Below are 23,874 nucleotides of genomic sequence, written 5' to 3' on the forward strand. Positions count from 1 at the left end.
CTTTTTAGTTTCACTTTTGCTACATACAAAAATGCCTTACATACTATACCATTTGATTTTTTTTCAGACACTGAGAACCTGCATTTTGGGTGCCAGTCGCGTATTGGTCACGTGGTTGATTGGTGGCTGATGTACAAGCTCACTAAATTTGATGAATATCATTATGTCGATTCGTCGTCAGCCGAAGTCGTCCCAATGGGAACAGTCCTTGCTAGTGACGACGCTTCACCATTAAAAAAAACGGTCGCTCTATTGATTGATCCATCAAATGATGAATATTCATATTTTGCGTACAGCAATGAGCTGAACCGCCTTCTAAACCTGTCAACTGTTCGAGAGCATACACCCCATTCATATGGATTGCTTGCATCCACTATATCAAATACGGGCTTCTGGATCACTCATAATGATTCCCATTTTCCACCTTCAAAAAATGGTAAGGATATGACACTTCCTGGTGCAGACTGGGGTTGGGCAAATAGTGCCAGCGATTTAGTTACCTATTTGTGTATTAGCATACGTGAAGAAAATGACAAGACCACAGTTCTGAAGTTCCTTTCTCAGCAGAATCCGTTCACATATCTAGAGAACGTGAACAGCCATGACCAAGACGCAATGTCAAGATTCCTGCAAAGGAGCCAGGAAACAGATGGGAACATATATTTGAATTCAGTTTTCCAAAATTACAAACAGTGTTTACGATCTTTTTCCGAGAACAACAGTGATAATTATGAAGACTGTCTCAAGACTTACAATGTGAGTGATACACTGTGTTGACAACCATTTTCCTCTGTATCTTCTTTTCAAACATTAGTCTTCCACACAAATCTTCGTTGGTGACGCTATCACTACTTTTTGATTGCTGGTTCGACTGTCGTCATTTTGTGTCTTTTAATCGCGGGTTCAATATGAATGTATCATCATTATTATTTACGATTAATATAAAGGACCATTTACCAGTTGTTTAAAAAATATATCTGTATTGAAATATATTGATAAGTTGCTTTGCACGATTAATAACCGATTCAATATTTCTATCTTTATTTTGACAAAATTGTCATTAGTTGGCAATTTGTTTCATGATATTCGCATCCTAATGAGCAAATACATGTACGTCTTCGTTACAGAATCAAAGAGGAGGGCTGCGACATGTTCTTCTTTTGAGTAAGAATAAAGCTGCTGTCGGTGACGTATGCCTGGATCTTACCGGAACTCTACATCTTCGTCGATCACTCTTGCCCCCAATTCATTCCTTCATAGGCATGTTTGCTGTTGTTGGTGGCGGTAATGGAGATATTATATGTATTGGAGATTTGACTAACAATATCAATGAAGAGAAGATGGAAGAATACAGGGAGTTTTTATCGTCTCCAAAAAATCTCACCTTCCACAATAATGTGTTTTCTACTGATGATGGTGACCCAGAAACATTCAAACAGCTCAAGTCAGACTACATTTTACAGAACTTCAAGTTTTTATACAGCACAGCTGCTTTGAACAAATATGGTGGAATCAGTGGTTCCCTCGTGTGCCTGAAAAACAAGGCACTTTGGGAGATTCTTGTTAGTGTTGATAAGCTAATGGAGGGCAATTGCTTCGATTCAGCTAGAGAGGTGACTGGCGAGAGACACAGAATCAGAAGAGGTGATGAGAAGGGAAGCACGAAAACAACACACGGAAGCAATTCGGGTTCGTTTGTATCAGGTAAGCGTCTAACGCAAAATATAAGTATCTATATGCGAAGTTATGGCATATGTGCTTTTGATAGGACACATATTTGTGTCAATGACATAAATACGTCATATATTATAGTGTCATTATGAATAACATTTCTTCTTTGATGCATTATGAATACAACAAAAATTAGTTAGTGTTTTTATTATAAACATTGTTTAAAGCAAATATATAACCACATATATATATTAATTTTTCTTGCAACATTGGAAAGATTCTGTTGACTTGTACAGTTTTGTTGCTGTTTTTTTGTAATGTCATCAAAAGTATTCAATATATATTTTGTACACATTCAGACATTACAGGCAGCACGATGACCGGACCCAGCACGTTTCAAGGAATCAAAGGATCTCAAATAAAAGTACCAGATTTGGTACCAAGTCCTAAGAGTAATTGTTATGCTTTTCACTGCGACTATTATAAGGAGAATTATGCATGGTTGATATTGGACCCGCCAAATGACAAAGAAATACAAATTGACGTTCTCTATCGAAACCAAAGAAAAGATAGTGAAAAAAATGACAAACTAAAGAGAGCATTCGCTTTTAAACTATCTGCTGGAAATGTCGCTGGACCAGCCAAAGATGATCATAAGATAGAGTTGAAGACCTTGGCGGACGTGCCGTTCAATCTTGGTAATTTACATCTATCTAAAAACCATGTGGCATTACTTATCAAAGATTTAGTGGGGAATAGGTGAGTACTAAATGAGTTCGGAATGGAATGTATATGCCTATACTCTGTGTGTGTATCAAAGATTTAGTGGGGAATAGGTGAGTACTAAATGAGTTCGGATTGGAATGTATATGCCTATAGTCTGTGTGTCAAAGATTTAGTGGGGAATAGATGAGTACTAAATGAGTTCGGATTGGAATGTATATGCCTATACTCTGTGTATCAAAGATTTAGTGGGGAATAGGTGCAGGCCCGTAGTTTGGGGTGGGGGTGGGGGTTGGTTGTTCGGGGGGTTCGATCGAACCCCCCTAAATTTGTGAATAGATTTATGATCGTAGATTAGAACATAATAAAACAAACAGTATTAATTAAAATAATTATCATCACTTGACTCAGTGAGGTAACTATCAGGCTCAGGGAAAAATTGCATAGTAATGAGCATTTTGGTGGCAATGAGCTTTATATCTCAATCGTGAAGTTACGCCGTCTCAGCGCAACAGCAGCAAATCAAAATAAAGTTGTTATTCCGTGATTCCGCGATGGTGTAATAAAGATCGCGTTCTAGCAGCTGATGTTAAATATTAAAACAACATTGAAACAATAATGTAATGTAAAACATTTTCTATATTTTTAGTGGGTACATAAAAGGGAGATGTAGTCATTGAAGTCTATGGAGACCGCTGCTAAACTGTCACTATATGCATATTATTTTACCGCCCTCTAAAAACAGATTTACAGTGAACCAACAAATTTACATACTGTAAGAACTTTATGGTATGCCATTGGTTGGCGCATTTAATTTGTTTGATGCAATCATTGTGTCGGTCAGTTCTTATTGTAGCGATTATATGGGGGTACGAAAATTCAGAAATCGAGAGGGTACAGACAACATTTTGCAGATATCTACTTAGCGTTAATAGTTGTACAAACAATGTAGCGATGTTGAACGAATGGGGAAGGCTGCCATTATGCTGTGGTTATTTCAAGCGTTGTATCTCATATTGGTTAAAATTACTTGAAGTATAAAATAGCTGGAATCCCAAAACATGTTATATCATGCTTAAACGATTAGACAAGACCGGCAGACTTACTTGGGAAATCCACATAAAAATCTCCTGTTCAAATCTGGTTTCGGCATTGTCTGGTTTGAAAAACAAGTTGGAGATACTGTAAATTTCTTAGAGATATTTACTCAAATAATAAAAAATGTTGTCAGCAAGAATGGCATGCCTCAATTTCACAATCATCCAGGCTGTATACCTTCGGAAAAATCAAAGTAGTATTATAACATGGGAGATTTATTGGCAAGCAATTATAGACTAAAATATATACTGACGAGTGTTCGCTGTTTTGGCTATAAACATAATGATGAATTAGGCAGACACACAAAAATACAGTTAGATCACTAAATTTTTAGTTTTTGCAGTCACTGTGATACATTTGAATTTAGTGTCATGAATTTGTTTTTGCGTATCTGTTGACCGACTTAATTAGCTGATTATTAGCTGAATTGCTGTGTTATGTCTGTCATCGTTTAGGACTATTTGAAGTTTTGGACGGAACCTGTCTCAGTGATTTGGAACTAATTACCATATATCCGTCGCTATTCTGACAGTTGGTATCCGTAGTTATTAATGTAGTGAACGATTAATCAAAAGATATGACGTATTCAGTACTTAGTGTGATTGGCTTTATGATTGAAGGTTACGCCCTAGAGTCTTTTTACTGCATTGTAATTGGTTAGAGTTTTGAAAATGAATAAAGAGAGTTTGAGTTGGTCTTGGCGAAGACTCCACGAGAGACGCAGTCTAGAGCAGTCCTGGAGAGACTTGGGGCGAGTGTTGACGCAGTCTAAAAGAGTCTTGGGTCAGCCTTGCGAGAGTCTTGGGGACTTTTCCCCAGGGCGTTGTGTCTTATAGAGTGCTCCACAGATCGACTAAGACGAGAGTTGAAACGTATTTCGTTGTGTGCGTCTTATTGGACTGTAAAGTATAAGTGACTTTCCCGATCCCATACCTCAAGGGGACGAGATATAGAGACGAGACGAGTTTCCCCCCTGACAGTGTGGAGAACCCCGAGAAAAAGAATTTACCCCCTGATATTAGCATGATAGAAAATGACATTCACTTTGTTTTTATATGTCCATTTTATAATGATCTAAGGGCTGATCTTTTGTCAATAACCCTATGCAATTATGCAAATACTGACAGTCTGGGCTTAACTCGTCGCTACACAAACTGTCAGTGTCACACTATATATCAATTAGCTCTGTATCTTTTTATAGTTTTCAAGGGACGAGATGAATATGAATCTAACTTAACTTAGTACCATGTGTTTACATGGATGTTGTATTGTTTTTAAAACGTGCTATGCACTTTTCTACCCATTACATTTTGTACGATGGGCTGAGGCCCTGTACAGAAATAAAATTACATAATACAAAATTGACTAATACTAAAATGAATAATTGTAGACAGATTTCGACATGAAATCGTGTCACTTTTATGTGCGCTAACATTTGCGAAGAGCGAAAAAACTCGTGAGTAGCATTTTACCTTAAAATGCTTAGACAATAATGCTAAGATACGTATAGTCTTGTCTTTCTTGTGTACAACATTTTGCCGTAGTGAATCTAGGGTGTGGGTGTGTTTGTCTGTGGGTGGGGAATGGCTCCTTTCTCTAAAATGGTAAAATAGTTTAAAGATGTTATGTGAAATAACTTACCAACGTAACACAAAGTAAACCAATTGAATTTAAAACCGAGAATATAAAAATTCAAGTTCAATAACACTTTTTGAATATTCTAAAATTCACATAAAATATATTATTGTTGTTTTCGAACCCCCCTATTCAAAGGTGCTGGCTACGGGCCTGAGGTGAGTACTAAATGAGTTCGGATTGCAATGTATATGCCTATACTCTGTGTATCAAAGATTTAGTGGGGAATAGGTGAGTACTAAATGAGTTCGGATTGGAATGTATATGCCTATACTAAGTGTATCAAAGATTTAGTGGGGAATAGGCGAGTACTAATTGAGTTCGGATTGGAATGTATATGCCTATACTAAGTGTATCAAAGATTTAGTGGGGAATAGGCGAGTACTAATTGAGTTCGGATTGGAATGTATATGCCTATACTCTGAGCATGTACAGTGCAGTTGTTGAATATTAGTTACATATATGAAACACAAAGTCGATTCAGTTCATAATGGTTTACACGAGTGTCTGTTATTGTTCAAATATTGATAAAATTATCAGTGAATGTGGTACTTTAACAAAATGCAAACGAGCATTGTATTACTGAGAAGATTACAGTTTATCAATTTACTGGTATTGAACATGCTATATAATAAATAACTCATGATTGGGGTTATTATTGAGTGTTGTAAAGTGACATGTCTCAAATCTATGTTCACAATCTGTAACAATCTAAAACATCATTTTTTCTTATTTTCTTAAAAAGAAAACGAACCACGCGTGTTATACGATACGGTTTCAGTATGACAGAAGTTAGCACAAAAGACCACAGGTTAATGGAGTCTGGTAAAACATTTACAGTATCATCAGTAAATACTGTCGACATGAAAATAAAAGTAAAAGAAAACGAGTTAATGTTATGCGTCGACTGGTGTCCACTGGAATCGTGTAAATATCAGATAATGCGACAGAGTAACGATATACCAGGGAGAATTGCTTACCAGCTGGTTGCCAAAGTACCCTGTCAGATCGAAGGTAAAATGCATATCTTCAGTTTATATATTGCAAGTATCATTTGTAGTAAGCATTTCATTGATTATATGTTACTGTGAAATAATTATATTCTATTTATACATAACAATGTATCTATCAACATATAGGAGTTGGATTCGGAGGTCACCTCACGAATAACAAACTTATAGGGTATGCCCGTGGTTATGACTGCACGCCTGCCAAGTTTCGCTCACTTCAGTGCTTGGTGTATGACGTAACAGGTGAAAATTGTGACTCCACAGATAGAGCTGTTGGATATAGTTCAAAATATATAGCGTTGGAACCATTTGATAATTTGAGTAAGTACCATTAACAGATGATCAGTATTATTCTCGCAATAGAATTGTGTTAACTGGTTCTGTAACTTTTTAATTTCTCGTCAACCAACCAAATGACACAATTCGAAAATACAGTTAGTAGTGAGAAAATGTAATACATAAAGTTTTTGTTAGAATATATTCACCTTAGGAAATGTTCTTAAATATCATAGATTTTCATAATGGGGATCCTAATTTCCGCTTTTGTCATGGCAATATTATCGATTACCTTTTCAACGGAGGACACTGGGAACAAACAGGGAGCAGTGTGGATTCGTCCAGTAGTGGTAAGTTATCCAAGTCTCCAACGCGATTATTCATAATGGTTTTAATGCTGTAACTCGATTCTCTCATTTTATAAAATATATAATAATATGATTCAACATATTTTACTGTTCACTCCATTTCACAGATGAAGATGTCAAACGATCAGTACCTGAATACCGAATAAAACGCTCTGTGTCCCCAGACACAGACAGTCCGCCTGAATGTGCTGGTTATTTTGTCGGTAATAGTTGGCCACCAAGAGTGACAGACATGTCTCTTGGCAAAAATGTAAAGATCTGTCAAACATGTCGGCAAAGTGAAAGTGGAAAAGACAGATACTGCTTTGCAACTCTCTACAACACTGATCTCCGGTAAATACATTCATTAGTTTTTTATACAATACATAAGCGGATAGTACATCAATGAAATATAATTATGAAATGAAAAGTTATTATGTGTGTTGTATTGCTTTGCCAGGTTACCAGAGTACAGTGCTTATACTGTTCATTCTCTGCAAAGTCGCCTCAATTCCAATCCTCCGGCTCCTATCTCTAGAAAAAAGGTTGATTCTGCACTCTGGAAGCGATTTGAAATAGGTAAGATGAAACCAAATAGTGATTCTCTTGTATGCCTGGGGATTGATGTCTATCGTGCTGGCTGGTGGATTAGTTATTAAACTGAATAGAAGATATTTTATGGACGGCACCTGGTTACAAATTTTACATCACAGAGCATTGTATATAGGATTGCTAGTTTATACACACCATTTATCATCATTTTACCTTCATGCCGTTGGGTTATATGCTAATGTTACGGCTATCAATACATTTATGAACAAGATTGGTAAATTCAATCTATAATCAAATATTTGCTTATTTTGAAATTGCCAAGTGGATGTGCAGCACATATATGGTCTTGTGATTTCCCTTTCAAGGTCTATGTCGTGAATCAACAAAAAAGAAAGTACCCAAAAAGGAATGGAATTCTCTGCCATTAGTGTATGAAGGCAATGTTGGACATACTTGCAAAGATCTGGGTGCCATTGGAGTTGATGAACACAACAACAATATTGTGTACACATATGAGAGTGGTAAAATTGGCCATCCCTGTGATCCTTTATACTTAGATAAACAGAAATGTGAAGGTAAGATAAATATGTTTATTAAAGGTATTTTATTATTATAACACATAGCTAGCTCTTTGCAAAAAACACTGCCTTATCTGTAACCGAGATTCAAGTTGTGATATCATGTATTTCAAAATAAAAATTAAATAAAATGTCTCTCAATGCATAAATATTGTGACAAGGTGTCTACAGTTGTACTATGTTTATGACGAGGTGGCGATATTTGTCAATGGATTATCCATGTTCATTTAAATCACTCCGAGAGCGCATTTTTGGAGCCGACGTTTTTAGATCGGCTACTGCGCATATACATACAATGGCAATGGCATGATCGTGATTTTGAATTTCATATGTATGTGTTTAAATGTCCTTACATTTCACGTTTCACTGTGCTTGTGAGAAAGTGATAATTGTTTCACTGTGCTAGTGACAAAGTGATAATTGTTTTACTGTGCTTGTGATAAGGTGATAATTGTTTCTCTGTGCTTGTTACAAGGTGAAAATTGTTTTACTGGCTTGTGACAAAGTGATAATTGTTTCACTGTGCTTGTGATAAGGTGGTAATTGTTTCACTGTGTTTGTGTTAAGGTGATACTTGTTTCGTTGTGCTTGTGACAAAGTGATAATTATTTCTCTGTGCTTGTGATAAGGTGGTAATTGTTTCTCTGTGCTTGTGGGAAGGTGGTAATTGTTTCACTGTGTTTGTGTTAAGGTGATACTTGTTTCGTTGTGCTTGTGACAAAGTGATAATTATTTCACTGTGCTTGTGATAAGGTGATAATTGTTTCACTGTGTTTGTGTTAAGGTGATACTTGTTTCGTTGTGCTTGTGACAAAGTGATAATTATTTCTCTGTGCTTGTGATAAGGTGGTAATTATTTCTCTGTGCTTGTGATAAGGTGGTAATTGTTTTACTGTGCTTGTGATAAGGTGATAATTGTTTCACTGTGCTTGTGACAATGTGATAATTGTTTCACTGTGCTTGTGACAATGTGATAACTGTTTCACTGTGCTTGTGATAAAGTGAAAATTGTTTCTCTGTGCTTGTGATAAGGTGATAATTGTTTCACTGTCACTGTGCTTGTGACAATGTGATAACTGTTTCAGTGTTTCGCGTGATAAGGTGGTAATTGTTTCACTGTGCTTGTTATAAGGTGGTAATTATTTCATTGTGCTTGTGATAAAGTGATAATTGTTTCAGCGTTTCGTGTGATAAGGTGGTAATTATTTCGCTGTGCTTGTGATAAAGTGATAATTGTTTCAGTGTTTCGCGTGATAAGGTGGTAATTGTTTCACTGTGCTTGTGATAAGGTGGTAATTGTTTCACTGTGCTTGTGATAAAGTGATAATTCCTCAGCTCCTGAGAGCGAGGTTATTTGTAGTTATGTTGGCGATCGCCGCTGTGTCTGCGGAAGTACTATGGGAGATTGCATGATGGGAATGAAAAGTCTTTTGATCAATAAAATAATTTTAGAAACGTGAAAATTAGAGTGACTGTGAAATAAAAGTTGGTTTTAAATATTAAATGTCATGGAATATGGAGGAAATAATGAAAGGAAATTGAACTGGTATGAAAGGGAGTTAAATGTAGCCAGAATGCAAGACCAGAATCCGGGGGTCAAAATACGTCACAATGCAACCATCATTGCGGCTGCAAAGTGTCTACAACTATGGATGCAGTAGAAGACTTGATTTGCAGTTTGCGTGAATGGTCGGGGAAAACAAATCATGCAAATTCTGTGCTTCAGTAACAGTATTTGCTGCTTTTTTGTGCAATGAAAATTAATGCAAGAAATGCTGCCAAAAGACATTTCCTTCTGGTAAACAGAACGACCTTGGGACGTTTATCTTGAAAAATTTTGAAACAATGAACGTTTTCATTCGGGTTTATACTACAACACTGACATGTTACTGTCAGGAAGGTTTAGAGTCTTGTTTATATTTGTACAGTGTGAAAAATGGGTGTATTGTTAAAAGAGCATCGCGATGTTCTCATGGAATTGTAAATCTTAGTATCATTCCCAACTGTCACCAAACTGTACGTTTTGACTCGTGTGCGATTGTAAGAGTATATTTCAGGTATACTCGAAGTGAATCTCAGCACTGTGCCGTTTATAAATGTTATGGTTCTGTTACAGTAAATCTCAGAAGTATTGGGGCAGCCAATTTGCAAACTCGCTAGCGAATTGGCTAACTGCTTGGGTTTTGTCCAAACAGTTGACTTTCGAATCTCGCTGGCGCCGATTTGTGGTCGCGTCTACTCTGGGCGAGTCTATATTGTTTTAGGTGATATATAATGCTTTTACGTGGTCTGGTACATGTCTGGATTCTCCTGAATGATTTGCTTTGTTATTCGAGGAGTGACAACGTAAAACTAGTGCGAGTAATTTACAATTTATATGGGGTTAGCCAACTTGAATACGGCTTGAAACTAAATAAAGAGACAAGTTGAGAAACAGTTACCCACAAATAAGTAGAAAATAAATTTTCACATCCAACCGATAATAATATTCCACCTCATTCGTCGTTTTTGCGTAGACAATCCCTTGTATACAAATACCTCATTACATAAAGAACATAGAACACTTTTCCTGGTATATTTGAAAGCGAAATCGCCATCCAATTGTAAGACCGTCGCTGATTAGCTCCTAAAGTATGACGATCGTCTCCACTGTTATATGAATATCCCAGAGTGGACGTGTGACCACAAGACGGTGCCATCGAGATTCGAAATCCAACTGTTTAGTCCAAACCTAAGCAGTTAGACAAAAACCACAATGTATGTTGCCCGTAACTCGAAGTTCTGTTAACTGTTAATCGTGATTGAACATCGAGTTACAATTTGGACGTGGTTTCAAAAATATGGGCGTGATCATTTCCGTAACTCGATGTCCGTCCTGAACAATTCAGCATCTCAAGCAGTTAACCAATTTAGCGAGTTTGCAAAGGGAGACTTGTAATAATTTTCTAGAAACTGTACAGCAAATCATAGATTTTCATTATTCATTGTTCATAGTTTTTCTAAATTTCAGTTTTTATTGTTCATAAACATTTACAGTAATAATACGGTTTTCCGTTCTGAAATCATTTCCAGTTATTATGATTGTGTACATGAGAGCCCCCCCCCACACACACACAATAAGACAGGGTGATATGTACGGATATGCGCGAGTATGTTTCATGGATTAATAGGCCACTCCTTTGCTTCAATTCTCACTATATCTCTGGAAATATCAGTTGCTGTTTATCATCCCTATTTCGATATCCCACAATGTCTCGCTTGCGTGTCTAATTCTAACTAACTACTGTTATTTCGAAAAATTAGCCCAGCCTTGCTTCTACCAGTCATTTAAGTGAACTCCACATTGCCCTTCACAGTGAAGGTTAATGCAGATTAATTACACAGAGGTAACACTACAATACATTTCCCTTTACATTCCCTTGTATTATATAACAGTTATGGTTCTACAACCATCACTAGTTCTCTTGTTGTTTCACTGTGCTTGTGGCAAGGTGATAATTGTTTCACTGAGCTAGTGTACATAAAATAATTATGTGTCGCTGATCTTATCATGCAGATATGCAGTCATCTGACAGTGACTACAATGTTGCCAATAATGCCGTGAAAGGCTTGTGGAGCCGAGGTCATCTGAATCCATCAGGAATCCACAATATGGTTGATATATATATGATGCAGTCAACGTTTACTCTTACCAATGCAGCGCCTCAACTAACAAGCTTCAACAATGGTGAATGGAATACAATGGAGTGTCTTGTAGAGCATTATGTGTGGTATTTAAGAACACATCCTGGCACCCAAATTGTGGATGATTCGCAAGAGGTGTTTATTGTAACTGGGACTCGACCTCATGCCACTCCTATAAAAATTGCCAATAATAGGTGAGTTTGTATCCATGTTATAATAATGGTGTGTCTTAGACAATGAATAAACTTAGACGTCTGATTATCGTTTCATTTGGTAAAACTGAATAATTTATTACCAAACACTTCAGCGTGGTATTAAGAGTTTGTTTTCAGGGGTGGGTGATACCAAGGTGGAAAATGGTTGCATATATGGGGGTTATTCCTGGAATTGTAATAGAGAGGGTTCAGGCCGAAATACAATATATAGTGTTTTCATGTTTCGGCTGATATTTCTGTGGTATTCTGCTGCTGTAAATAATGCAAAATTTGTTCCGAAATTCAGTGTATTGTGTGCACTCAAGGGTTATTCGTTTTTTGCTAAAAACACCCCTATTTTTAATGGCAGAGTCGAACTAGTTTCACCCCCACTGGGAAATCTGCATTGTTGCTTGAATGAGAGCTAATTAAACACATTTTCCAGACCGGCGAAAGAATCTGTAACAGCCGATTTTAACCACAGACCGTCTAGGTGCTGTAACTAAATCCTGGTATAAGCACAAGTTAGGCAGGCTTGAACTATGCATGTGAAGCCAGCTAAGAGGTATATCCAATCCTATAGATTTCTCATTGTTTGGTAACTATTTGCTGCAAGTGCAACAAAAATCAATATAAAAATATTACCCACACATCATTCTACAGGTTACTTGTTTTGTTTTAATTTCATCGTCCATTAATAGTTGACACAGTTGACACTGGATCAGGGTCAGTTGCTGGTTGTTAATAGTTACTGCAGTTGACGCCGGATCAGGGTCAATTGCAGGTTGTTAATAGTTACCACAGTTGACACAGGATCAGGGTCAGTTGATGGTTGTTAATTGTTACCACAGTTGACACCGGATCAGAGTATATTGCAGGTTGTTAATAGTTACCACAGTTGACACAAGATCAGGGTCAATTGCAGGTTGTTAATAGTTACCACAGTTGACACAAGATCAGGGTCAATTGCAGGTTGTTAATAGTTACCACAGTTGACACAGGATCAGAGTCAGTTGATGGTTGTTAATTTTTACCACAGTTGACACGGGATCAGGGTCAGTTGCTGGTTGTTAATAGTTGCCACAGTTGACACCGGATCAGGGTCAGTTGATGGTTGTTAATAGTTACCACAGTTGGCATAGGATCAGGGTCAGTTGTTGGTTGTTAATAGTTACCACAGTTGACACAGGATCAGGGTCAGTTGCTGGTTGTTATTAGTTGCCACAGTTGACACCGGATCAGGGTCAGTTGCTGGTTGTTAATAGTTACTGCAGTTGACGCCGGATCAGGGTCAGTTGCTGGTTGTTAATAGTTACCACAGTTGACACAGGATCAGGGTCAGTTGCTGGTTGTTAATAGTTACTACAGTTGACACAGGACCAGGGTCAGTTGCTGGTTGTTAATTGTTACCACAGTTGACACAAGATCAGGGTTAATTGCAGGTTGTTAATTGTTACCACAGTTGACATGGGATCAGGGTCAGTTGCAATCAGGGCAATGTGGTGTCGGGCCCAATAAACACGCAGACAACAGGTTCGAAATACAAGCAAGGTTTACTTGTGTGTAATAACTAACAGAACTCACAAAGATGGCAGCCCTGTCCCAGAATTCCATCTGTTGCTAAGCAACCCAACTGATGGCGGGAATATGGCCATGCAAAGTACGGTATATGTTTATACTATTAATGCTCAGACACAACATAATTCCCCCTCACGGAAAGGATGCATAATCCTAAGTATAAACATACAATGAATGAAAGAACGATATTAAAGTTCGATAAGAGTTCAAAATCTCAAACATGCAACAGTTTAAATCCTTTTAACTGCATTAACAAACTAATGTTCTATAGATACAGTTCTAATGCTTATGAAAGTACATAGTCTCTCAAATATGCTGGCATACGTGTTATTCGTACTGGACGACTTTCACATGTAGGTAAGCTATTAGCATTTGTAACTACTGGATGATGTTCTTGGTTTATCATTAAGTGTTCGTTAGGGAGTTCAGGTGGGAGTACAGATGAATCATGTCTATGCGAACGTACACATCTTCTGGCACTTCATGCTGTATCGTCGTCAAGTCTAAACGAAGACTTACCAAGCTTCTTAATAATGCGATGCAGCTCAGAAAATGTAGGGGAGAGCTTATGGCTGCGATTTGGACGTTTAACTCTCACCCAGTCTCCTACATTCAGATTGGTGGATCTAGCGTGCTGTCGTTGATCTGTGTAAGACTTGATTCTGGCTTGACGTTGTTCTATTTCTGACTTCATAGCTGGAATGTCTGTTTGTGCATTACCGACGCTGGTAGTAGGTGGTTTTAGTTTATCAAGTGGTAGACGCATTTGACGATTGAGCATAAGTTGTGAAGGTGACTTTTGAGTAAGAGCATGTGGTGTAGCTCTATAGTTCTGTAGTATTGTACGAACTGAATCTGTGAATGTCTTTCCCTCCGACCAGTTCGTTTTCAAACCCTCTTTCAGGCATTTATTGAATCGTTCCACCCCACCGTTACTTTGGGGGTTATATAATGATGTTAGATTATGTTTGATACCATGTGATTGTAGATAATTTTCAAACTCGTCTGAGGTAAACTGAGGTCCGTTGTCAGTAGTGATGACTTCTGGAAATCCCCATCGAGTGAAAAGTTCTTCAAGAATCTTAATAACTGCTGTAGATGTGACCGTTCCTGTTGTTGCCACTTCAGGCCATTTGGAATGTAGGTCGTGTACTACAACTAAGAAACGTTGACTATGTGGTGCTATGGCTATCTCACCAAATATGTCCATTTCATTTGGTAAAACTGAATAATTTATTACCAAACGCTTCAGCGTGGTATTAAGAGTTTGTTTTCAGGGGTGGGTGATACCAAGGTGGAAAATGGTTGCATATATGGGGGTTATTCCTGGAATTGTAATAGAGAGGGTTCAGGCCGAAATACAATATATAGTGTTTTCATGTTTCGGCTGATATTTCTGTGGTATTCTGCTGCTGTAAATAATGCAAAATTTGTTCCGAAATTCAGTGTATTGTGTGCACTCAAGGGTTATTCGTTTTTTGCTAAAAACACCCCTATTTTTAATGGCAGAGTCGAACTAGTTTCACCCCCACTGGGAAATCTGCATTGTTGCTTGAATGAGAGCTAATTAAACACATTTTCCAGACCGGCGAAAGAATCTGTAACAGCCGATTTTAACCACAGACCGTCTAGGTGCTGTAACTAAATCCTGGTATAAGCACAAGTTAGGCAGGCTTGAACTATGCATGTGAAGCCAGCTAAGAGGTATATCCAATCCTATAGATTTCTCATTGTTTGGTAACTATTTGCTGCAAGTGCAACAAAAATCAATATAAAAATATTACCCACACATCATTCTACAGGTTACTTGTTTTGTTTTAATTTCATCGTCCATTAATAGTTGACACAGTTGACACTGGATCAGGGTCAGTTGCTGGTTGTTAATAGTTACTGCAGTTGACGCCGGATCAGGGTCAATTGCAGGTTGTTAATAGTTACCACAGTTGACACAGGATCAGGGTCAGTTGATGGTTGTTAATTGTTACCACAGTTGACACCGGATCAGAGTATATTGCAGGTTGTTAATAGTTACCACAGTTGACACAAGATCAGGGTCAATTGCAGGTTGTTAATAGTTACCACAGTTGACACAAGATCAGGGTCAATTGCAGGTTGTTAATAGTTACCACAGTTGACACAGGATCAGAGTCAGTTGATGGTTGTTAATTTTTACCACAGTTGACACGGGATCAGGGTCAGTTGCTGGTTGTTAATAGTTGCCACAGTTGACACCGGATCAGGGTCAGTTGATGGTTGTTAATAGTTACCACAGTTGGCATAGGATCAGGGTCAGTTGTTGGTTGTTAATAGTTACCACAGTTGACACAGGATCAGGGTCAGTTGCTGGTTGTTATTAGTTGCCACAGTTGACACCGGATCAGGGTCAGTTGCTGGTTGTTAATAGTTACTGCAGTTGACGCCGGATCAGGGTCAGTTGCTGGTTGTTAATAGTTACCACAGTTGACACAGGATCAGGGTCAGTTGCTGGTTGTTAATAGTTACTACAGTTGACACAGGACCAGGGTCAGTTGCTGGTTGTTAATTGTTACCACAGTTGACACAAGATCAGGGTTAATTGCAGGTTGTTAATTGTTACCACAGTTGACATGGGATCAGGGTCAGTTGCAATCAGGGCAATGTGGTGTCGGGCCCAATAAACACGCAGACAACAGGTTCGAAATACAAGCAAGGTTTACTTGTGTGTAATAACTAACAGAACTCACAAAGATGGCAGCCCTGTCCCAGAATTCCATCTGTTGCTAAGCAACCCAACTGATGGCGGGAATATGGCCATGCAAAGTACGGTATATGTTTATACTATTAATGCTCAGACACAACATAATTCCCCCTCACGGAAAGGATGCATAATCCTAAGTATAAACATACAATGAATGAAAGAACGATATTAAAGTTCGATAAGAGTTCAAAATCTCAAACATGCAACAGTTTAAATCCTTTTAACTGCATTAACAAACTAATGTTCTATAGATACAGTTCTAATGCTTATGAAAGTACATAGTCTCTCAAATATGCTGGCATACGTGTTATTCGTACTGGACGACTTTCACATGTAGGTAAGCTATTAGCATTTGTAACTACTGGATGATGTTCTTGGTTTATCATTAAGTGTTCGTTAGGGAGTTCAGGTGGGAGTACAGATGAATCATGTCTATGCGAACGTACACATCTTCTGGCACTTCATGCTGTATCGTCGTCAAGTCTAAACGAAGACTTACCAAGCTTCTTAATAATGCGATGCAGCTCAGAAAATGTAGGGGAGAGCTTATGGCTGCGATTTGGACGTTTAACTCTCACCCAGTCTCCTACATTCAGATTGGTGGATCTAGCGTGCTGTCGTTGATCTGTGTAAGACTTGATTCTGGCTTGACGTTGTTCTATTTCTGACTTCATAGCTGGAATGTCTGTTTGTGCATTACCGACGCTGGTAGTAGGTGGTTTTAGTTTATCAAGTGGTAGACGCATTTGACGATTGAGCATAAGTTGTGAAGGTGACTTTTGAGTAAGAGCATGTGGTGTAGCTCTATAGTTCTGTAGTATTGTACGAACTGAATCTGTGAATGTCTTTCCCTCCGACCAGTTCGTTTTCAAACCCTCTTTCAGGCATTTATTGAATCGTTCCACCCCACCGTTACTTTGGGGGTTATATAATGATGTTAGATTATGTTTGATACCATGTGATTGTAGATAATTTTCAAACTCGTCTGAGGTAAACTGAGGTCCGTTGTCAGTAGTGATGACTTCTGGAAATCCCCATCGAGTGAAAAGTTCTTCAAGAATCTTAATAACTGCTGTAGATGTGACCGTTCCTGTTGTTGCCACTTCAGGCCATTTGGAATGTAGGTCGTGTACTACAACTAAGAAACGTTGACTATGTGGTGCTATGGCTATCTCACCAAATATGTCCATTTGTATAGAGTTCCATGGTTCTGTCGGCCATGGCGTTGGTTGAAGTGGTGGTTGTTTTGGTCTAGCTGACTTGCCACTGATAGCGCAAGGCTCACAATTGCGGATGTAATCTTCGATCTGAGAGTCCATACCTGGCCACCATACTGTTTCACGACATCGCTGTTTCATACGAACTATACCTGGATGTCCGTCATGGGCCATTTGTAGGACTCGTTCCTGCAGGGCTTCAGGAATAACTGCACGTGAACTACGGGCAATAGAGTATTCATTCCATACTGTAAGCTCATCGCGGAGGTTGGCGAATACTTTGAGATTTGGTGGCACACTTTTTGGCCAACCATTTTGAACATATGTGGCAACTCGTTGGAGCAGCGGATCATCACGAGACTGTGTTTGGAGTTCGCTAGCTGTGACTAACCCATCTAAGTTAATTTCAAGAATGTCATTTTCAGTTTCTGTGTTGTCCGTAGTGCGTACAAGATGACTTAGCATATCTGCGACAAAGTTCTTACTACCTTGCATGTGCTCGATATCAAAGTTGTACTGCAAAAGACGATCAGTCCATCTATAGATACGTAGTGGTTTATGAGCGGAGCCTACTGTTGACAGAATTGATTTGAGCGCTTCATGGTCAGTGCGTAGTGTGTATTTCCTACCGTAGAGTACAATATGCCAATGTTCTGAAGCATACACACACGCTAAAGCTTCACGTTCGCTTGTTGAGTATTTATGCTCGATTGGAGACAATGTCCGAGAAGTGAATGCAACTGGCTTCTCTTCATCATTAACTATTTGCGACAAAACTGCTCCGATTGCATATCCCGAAGCATCTGTAGTAAGATATGTTTTAGCATCAGGGTTGAAGTGTGTGAGAACCGATGGTGACGAAATCTGGTTCTTGAGTTTGTCGAATGCGCACTGCTGATCCTTAGTCCATTCCCATGGCTCATCTTTGCGTAACAGTTTACGTAGGGGTTCAGCTATGTCTGCGTAATATGGTACAAACTTTAAATAGAAGTTTGTCGTACCAAGAAATGATTGCAATTCCTTGACATTGGCAGGCTCGGGGAGATCCATAATGGCTTTCGTATTGGACTGTAATGGTAACACACCAGACGCGGATACCCTGTAGCCAACAAAATCAATCTCATCTTTCGAAAACTCACACTTATCTCTATTGAGTGTTAAATTGTACTTTCTCAGTTTGTTTAGCACTGTGTTAAGACGCTGGTCATGTTCTGCTTGGTTTGCACCATGGATTGCAACATCGTCAATCAGGTGTACAGCTCCCTCACAGTCGCTAAGAACAGAAGCAAGTACTTTTGGAAGGCGCTTGGTGCTGATGAAAGTCCATATGGCATGCGCTTATACTGGAAGACACCCTCATGTGTTATGAATGCTGTGAGGTTTCGACTGTCTTCAGCAAGCGGTACTTGTAGGTAGCTGCGACGCAAATCCAATTTCGTGAATACTCTGGATCCATGAAATTCGGAGGTGAGTTCACCAAGGTCAGGTAGGGGATACTTATCAGGTATAATGGCTTTGTTTACATCTCGCAAGTCTACACAAAGTCTAATATCGCCGGTCTTTCTGCGTGCAACAACTAAATTTGAAATCCACGGAGAATTATCAATGCGTTCAATAATGTCCAAATTCTCAAGACGACTCAATTCCTTTGAAACTTCCTCGCGTACTGTTAGCGGTAATCGTCGAAGTTTCTGTGACACTGGGGAAATGCTTGGATCAACCCGTGGTCGGTGCGCAAAAGTAGTAATTTTCCCAAATCCAGAAAATAATTCAGGAAAGTTGTCAACAGCATCCACTGAGTTGACAATTGTACCATGTCTACTTATCTGAAATCCAAGTTGGTTGAATGAATCAATTCCCATGAGATTACTACCATTTTTTGTGACATAAAACTTAAAGTTCTGCACAGTCTGTTCATCATACTGCACTGGAAGACGTACTACACCAATAACCGGAATGTTACCTCCATTGTAGCTGGTTAACATTTGTCTAGTTGGTAGCAGTGGTATAGCTTTGAAGTGTTGTTTGTACAATTCCTCATTCAAGATGGAAACCTTAGCACCAAGGTCTAGTACTAGGTTGAGTCTAATCCCATTTATTGTCACAGCACAAGTTTTGAAACTATTGTCAATTGCGTTAACTTCGGAAACAGTATATATTAACACATGTTCAATGTATGAGTCCTTATTGGGTGTATCCACTTGTTTGACCTTTGTAGTTGCAGAGCTTCTACACATTCGTGCAAAGTGACCAATTTTATGACAGTTTCTGCACTCTTGTCTGTTGGCTGGGCAGTCTGAGTGACGTGTATCATGGTTATTGGAACCACAGTTGCGACAACCTGAAAGTTTATTTTGTGTGGCCCGATTTCTATTACGGTAGTTTTGAGTACGATTTCTGTTGTACTGTCTCTTGTTGATACCTTGTATTTTGGGTTTTTCTTCCAGTTTTACTTTTACTGGGTTTGGTTCGAGTGACATCGTGTCAGACGCAATCACATGTGAATCAGATAAAGCATTTTCAATTTGTTCAGCTAAAGTTGTGGCTTTATGCAAAGTTAACGTGTCTGGCTCCATTAGTAATCTTTCTCTAATACGTGGAGTATGCGTTTTCTCAATCAGCTGATCTCTGATCATTTCATCTGTGAGTGTACCAAAATTACATTTGGCAGCATGTTCGTTCAAAGTAGCAACATAACTCGATATTGACTCACCAGGACGCTGTCCGCGCTGACGAAATCGATGCCTTTCCAGGATAACGGATTTTCGAGGACCAAAATGCGACTCGAGTTTATCCACAACATCCTTATACGTAGGACAATCACCAAGAGACTGGAAGATTCGCTGTCCCTCGATCCCTAAACAATGTAGTAGTACTGCACGTTTTCTGCCGTCAGCAACGTCATCACTGTCTAGATTGGTGGCAGTCATATAATTTTTAAACCCGGAATACCACCTCAGCCATGAAATCGCTGGCTCACCTGGACTAGCTAAGAAAGGTGTTGGTGGTGGGAGATGGAATTCAGCCATCCTCGTCGCCAAAATGTGGTGTCGGGCCCAATAAACACGCAGACAACAGGTTCGAAATACAAGCAAGGTTTACTTGTGTGTAATAACTAACAGAGCTCACAAAGATGACAGCCCTGTCCCAGAATTCCATCTGTTGCTAAGCAACCCAACTGATGGCGGGAATATGGCCATGCAAAGTACGGTATATGTTTATACTATTAATGCTCAGACACAACAGGCAATTCTAGCGGAGCGGACCGCAATAAACAAATTATATGACAACGAACGTCAGGGTAATTATAATTTCAGCCTTTAGTTCAGCACTGATTAAATAAACTACCTCGTCTTTATGCCAACTTCAAGTTATTTATTGCCTACATCAGTGACTTCAAAATTTCACTTGCTAATAATTGCATGGGAGTGCCAGTCTTTTATTTTTTTATTGTAATGTCAATGTCCTGCGATTACTCGGAAGCTGTAACCACAGACCGTCTAGGTGCTGTAACTAAATCCTGGTATAAGCACAAGTTAGGCAGGCTTGAACTATGCATGTGAAGCCAGCTAAGAGGTATATCCAATCCTATAGATTTCTCATTGTTTGATAACTATTTGCTGCAAGTGCAACAAAAATCAATATAAAAATATTACCCACACATCATTCTACAGGTTACTTATCTTGTTTTGTTTTAATTTCATCGTCCATTAATAGTTGACACAGTTGACACTGGATCAGGGTCAGTTGCTAGTTGTTAATAGTTACTACAGTTGACACAGGATCAGGGTCAGTTGCTGGTTGTTAATAGTTACTGCAGTTGACGCCGGATCAGGGTCAGTTGCTGGTTGTTAATAGTTACTGCAGTTGACGCCGGATCAGGGTCAGATGCTGGTTGTTAATAGTTACCACAGTTGACACAGGATCAGGGTCAGTTGCTGGTTGTTAATAGTTACCACAGTTGACACAGGATCAGGGTCAGTTGCTGGTTGTTAATTGTTACCACAGTTGACACCGGATCAGAGTCAATTGCAGGTTGTTAATAGTTACCACAGTTGACACAAGATCAGGGTCAATTGCAGGTTGTTAATAGTTACCACAGTTGACACGGGATCAGGGTCAGTTGCTGGTTGTTATTAGTTGCCACAGTTGACACCGGATCAGGGTCAGTTGCTGGTTGTTAATAGGTACTGCAGTTGACACCGGATCAGGGTCAGTTGTTGGTTGTTAATAGTTACCACAGTCGACACATTATCAGGGTCAGTTGCTGGTTGTCAATAGTTACCACAGTTGACACATGATCAGGGTCAGTTGCTGGTTGTTAATTGTTACCACAGTTGACACGGGATCAGGGTCAGTTGCTGGTTGTTAATAGTTGCCACAGTTGACACAGGATCAGAGTCAGTTGCTGGTTGTTAATAGTTACCACAGTTGACACAGGGTCAGGGTCAGTTGCTGGTTGTTAATAGTTACCACAGTTGACACAGGATCAGAGTCAGTTGCTGGTTGTTAATAGTAACCACAGTTGACACCGGATCAGGATCAGTTGCTGGTTGTTAATAGTTACCACAGTTGACACAGGGTCAGGGTCAGTTGCTGTTTGTTAATAGTTACCACAGTTGACATCGGATCAGGGTCAGTTGCTGGTTGTTAATAGTTACCACAGTTGACACCGGATCAGGGTCAGTTGTTGGTTGTTAATAGTTACCACAGTCGACACATTATCAGGGTCAGTTGCTGGTTGTTAATAGTTACCACAGTTGACACATGATCAGGGTCAGTTGCTGGTTGTTAATTGTTACCACAGTTGACACCGGATCAGGATCAGTTGCTGGTTGTTAATAGTTACCACAGTTGACACAGGGTCAGGGTCAGTTGCTGGTTGTTAATAGTTACCACAGTTGACACCGGATCAGGGTCAGTTGCTGGTTGTTAATAGTTACCACAGTTGACACTGGATCAGGATCAGTTGCTGGTTGTTAATAGTTACCACAGTTGACACAGGGTCAGGGTCAGTTGCTGGTTGTTAATAGTTACCACAGTTGACACCGGATCAGAGTCAGTTGCTGGTTGTTAATAGTTCCCACAGTTGACACATTATCAGGGTCAGTTGCTGGTTGTTTATAGTTACCACAGTTGACATCGGATCAGGGTCAGTTGCTGGTTGTTAATTGTTACTACAGTTGACACAGGATCAGGGTCAGTTGCTGGTTGTTAATAGTTACCACAGTTGACACAGGATCAGGGTCAGTTGTGGTCATGTGTCCAATTTAGGATCTCGTCCATTTGCTCTCTTTCGTTTACAGATGCGCACATCTATACAATAATCTCATTTGTACTCGTCCCTGAATATATTCAACATATTTTGCCAATTTATGTATACCATTGAATTCACACACGTTCAAGGCAGACTTGAGAATTTACTAGTATTAACCAAACGGAATAGTTACCATTACAATATTATTGTTAAACGTGTGAAAAACTAGCTTGACATATTTTTATTCAATCACTCATTGAATTGTTAATATATTTCTTATATTTCACATCCAGACTTACATCACCTGAGTACTATTGGACAGCATTGTGCGACCCATATTTCAAAAGATCATTGTTCTTTTCTGGAAACAATGAACCTGGATTTACAGGGACAACAAGAATACGTGTGTACGACTCTCTGACCTCTTTCCAGGAATGGTTATGGGGGAGTGGTACTCCTAACGAGATATTTCCTGGGAAAGCTGAGCAGTGTTCCAACGTCATCGATTTGGACATGATTCCGCTAACTGAACGATGTGAAAATGAGCTGGTTTTCAAAAACACTCCACTGGACACAATAAGCAGGCGTGGTTTAATCACACTAATAAAGAGTATCAACTTGTGATAGCACGTCGTATATATATGATATACTGTAATGTTGATAGAATGAATAGATGTGATATACTGTAATGTTGATACACCAAATATACTTACATTGTATAAATGTTTTAGTATTTGTTAACAACTAATGAATTGTAGTTGTGACATTCATTGTTTTCTCTTATTATAGTCATACAAATATAAATAAACATAAATGTATTATCATGATAGTTCCACAGTCTATCATTCTAAGACTGTAAAAATGTCAAGACAATACCAACATAATGCAAGGACAATATAAAATGTCAAGACAATGCCAACCTAATGCAAAGACAATATAAAAATGTCAAGACAATGCCAACCTAATGCAAAGACAATATAAAAATGTCAAGACAATGCCAACCTAATGCAAAGACAATATAAAAATGTCAAGACAAAGCCAACCCAATGCAAAGACAATATAAAATGTCAAGACAATGCCAACCTAATGCAAAGACAATATAAAAATGTCAAGACAATGCCAAACCAATGCAAAGACAATATAAAATGTCAAGACAATGCTAACCTAATGCAAAGACAATATAAAAATGTCAAGACAATGCCAACCCAATGCAAAGACAATATCAAAATGTCAAGACAATGGGAACCTAATGCAAAGACAATATCAAAATGTCAAGACAATGCCAACCGAATGCAAAGACAATATAAAAATGTCAAG

At 38.8% G+C, this 23,874-nt stretch overlaps 1 protein-coding gene across 1 annotated transcript; it reads left to right on the top strand.

Annotated features, from left to right (window-relative positions):
* Positions 1-156: 156 nt before the first annotated feature.
* LOC100366880 (uncharacterized) lies at positions 157-23,386 on the top strand. Its single transcript, XM_085497241.1, has 11 exons — positions 157-756; positions 1,128-1,704; positions 2,031-2,430; positions 5,873-6,141; positions 6,267-6,458; positions 6,650-6,763; positions 6,889-7,114; positions 7,221-7,339; positions 7,678-7,887; positions 11,447-11,768; positions 22,851-23,386. The coding sequence occupies exons 1-11, from the start codon at positions 196-198 to the stop codon at positions 23,179-23,181; spliced, it is 3,321 nt and encodes a 1,106-aa protein (XP_085353367.1). The 5' UTR covers positions 157-195; the 3' UTR covers positions 23,182-23,386.
* The last annotated feature ends 488 nt before the right edge of the window (positions 23,387-23,874 follow it).

Source organism: Saccoglossus kowalevskii, chromosome 3 (genome assembly GCF_978046115.1).
Source record: "Saccoglossus kowalevskii chromosome 3, keSacKowa6.1, whole genome shotgun sequence".
Lineage (NCBI taxonomy): Eukaryota > Metazoa > Hemichordata > Enteropneusta > Harrimaniidae > Saccoglossus > Saccoglossus kowalevskii.

Coding starts and splice junctions, on each gene's coding strand:
- LOC100366880 (XM_085497241.1), top strand. CDS start 196: ATGGGAACAGTCCTTGCTAGTGACGACGCTTCACCATTAAAAAAAACG. Junction 2,431..5,872: donor AAAGATTTAGTGGGGAATAG/GTGAGTACTAAA, acceptor TTTCTTAAAAAG/AAAACGAACCACGCGTGTTA. Junction 6,459..6,649: donor GGAACCATTTGATAATTTGA/GTAAGTACCATT, acceptor TAAATATCATAG/ATTTTCATAATGGGGATCCT.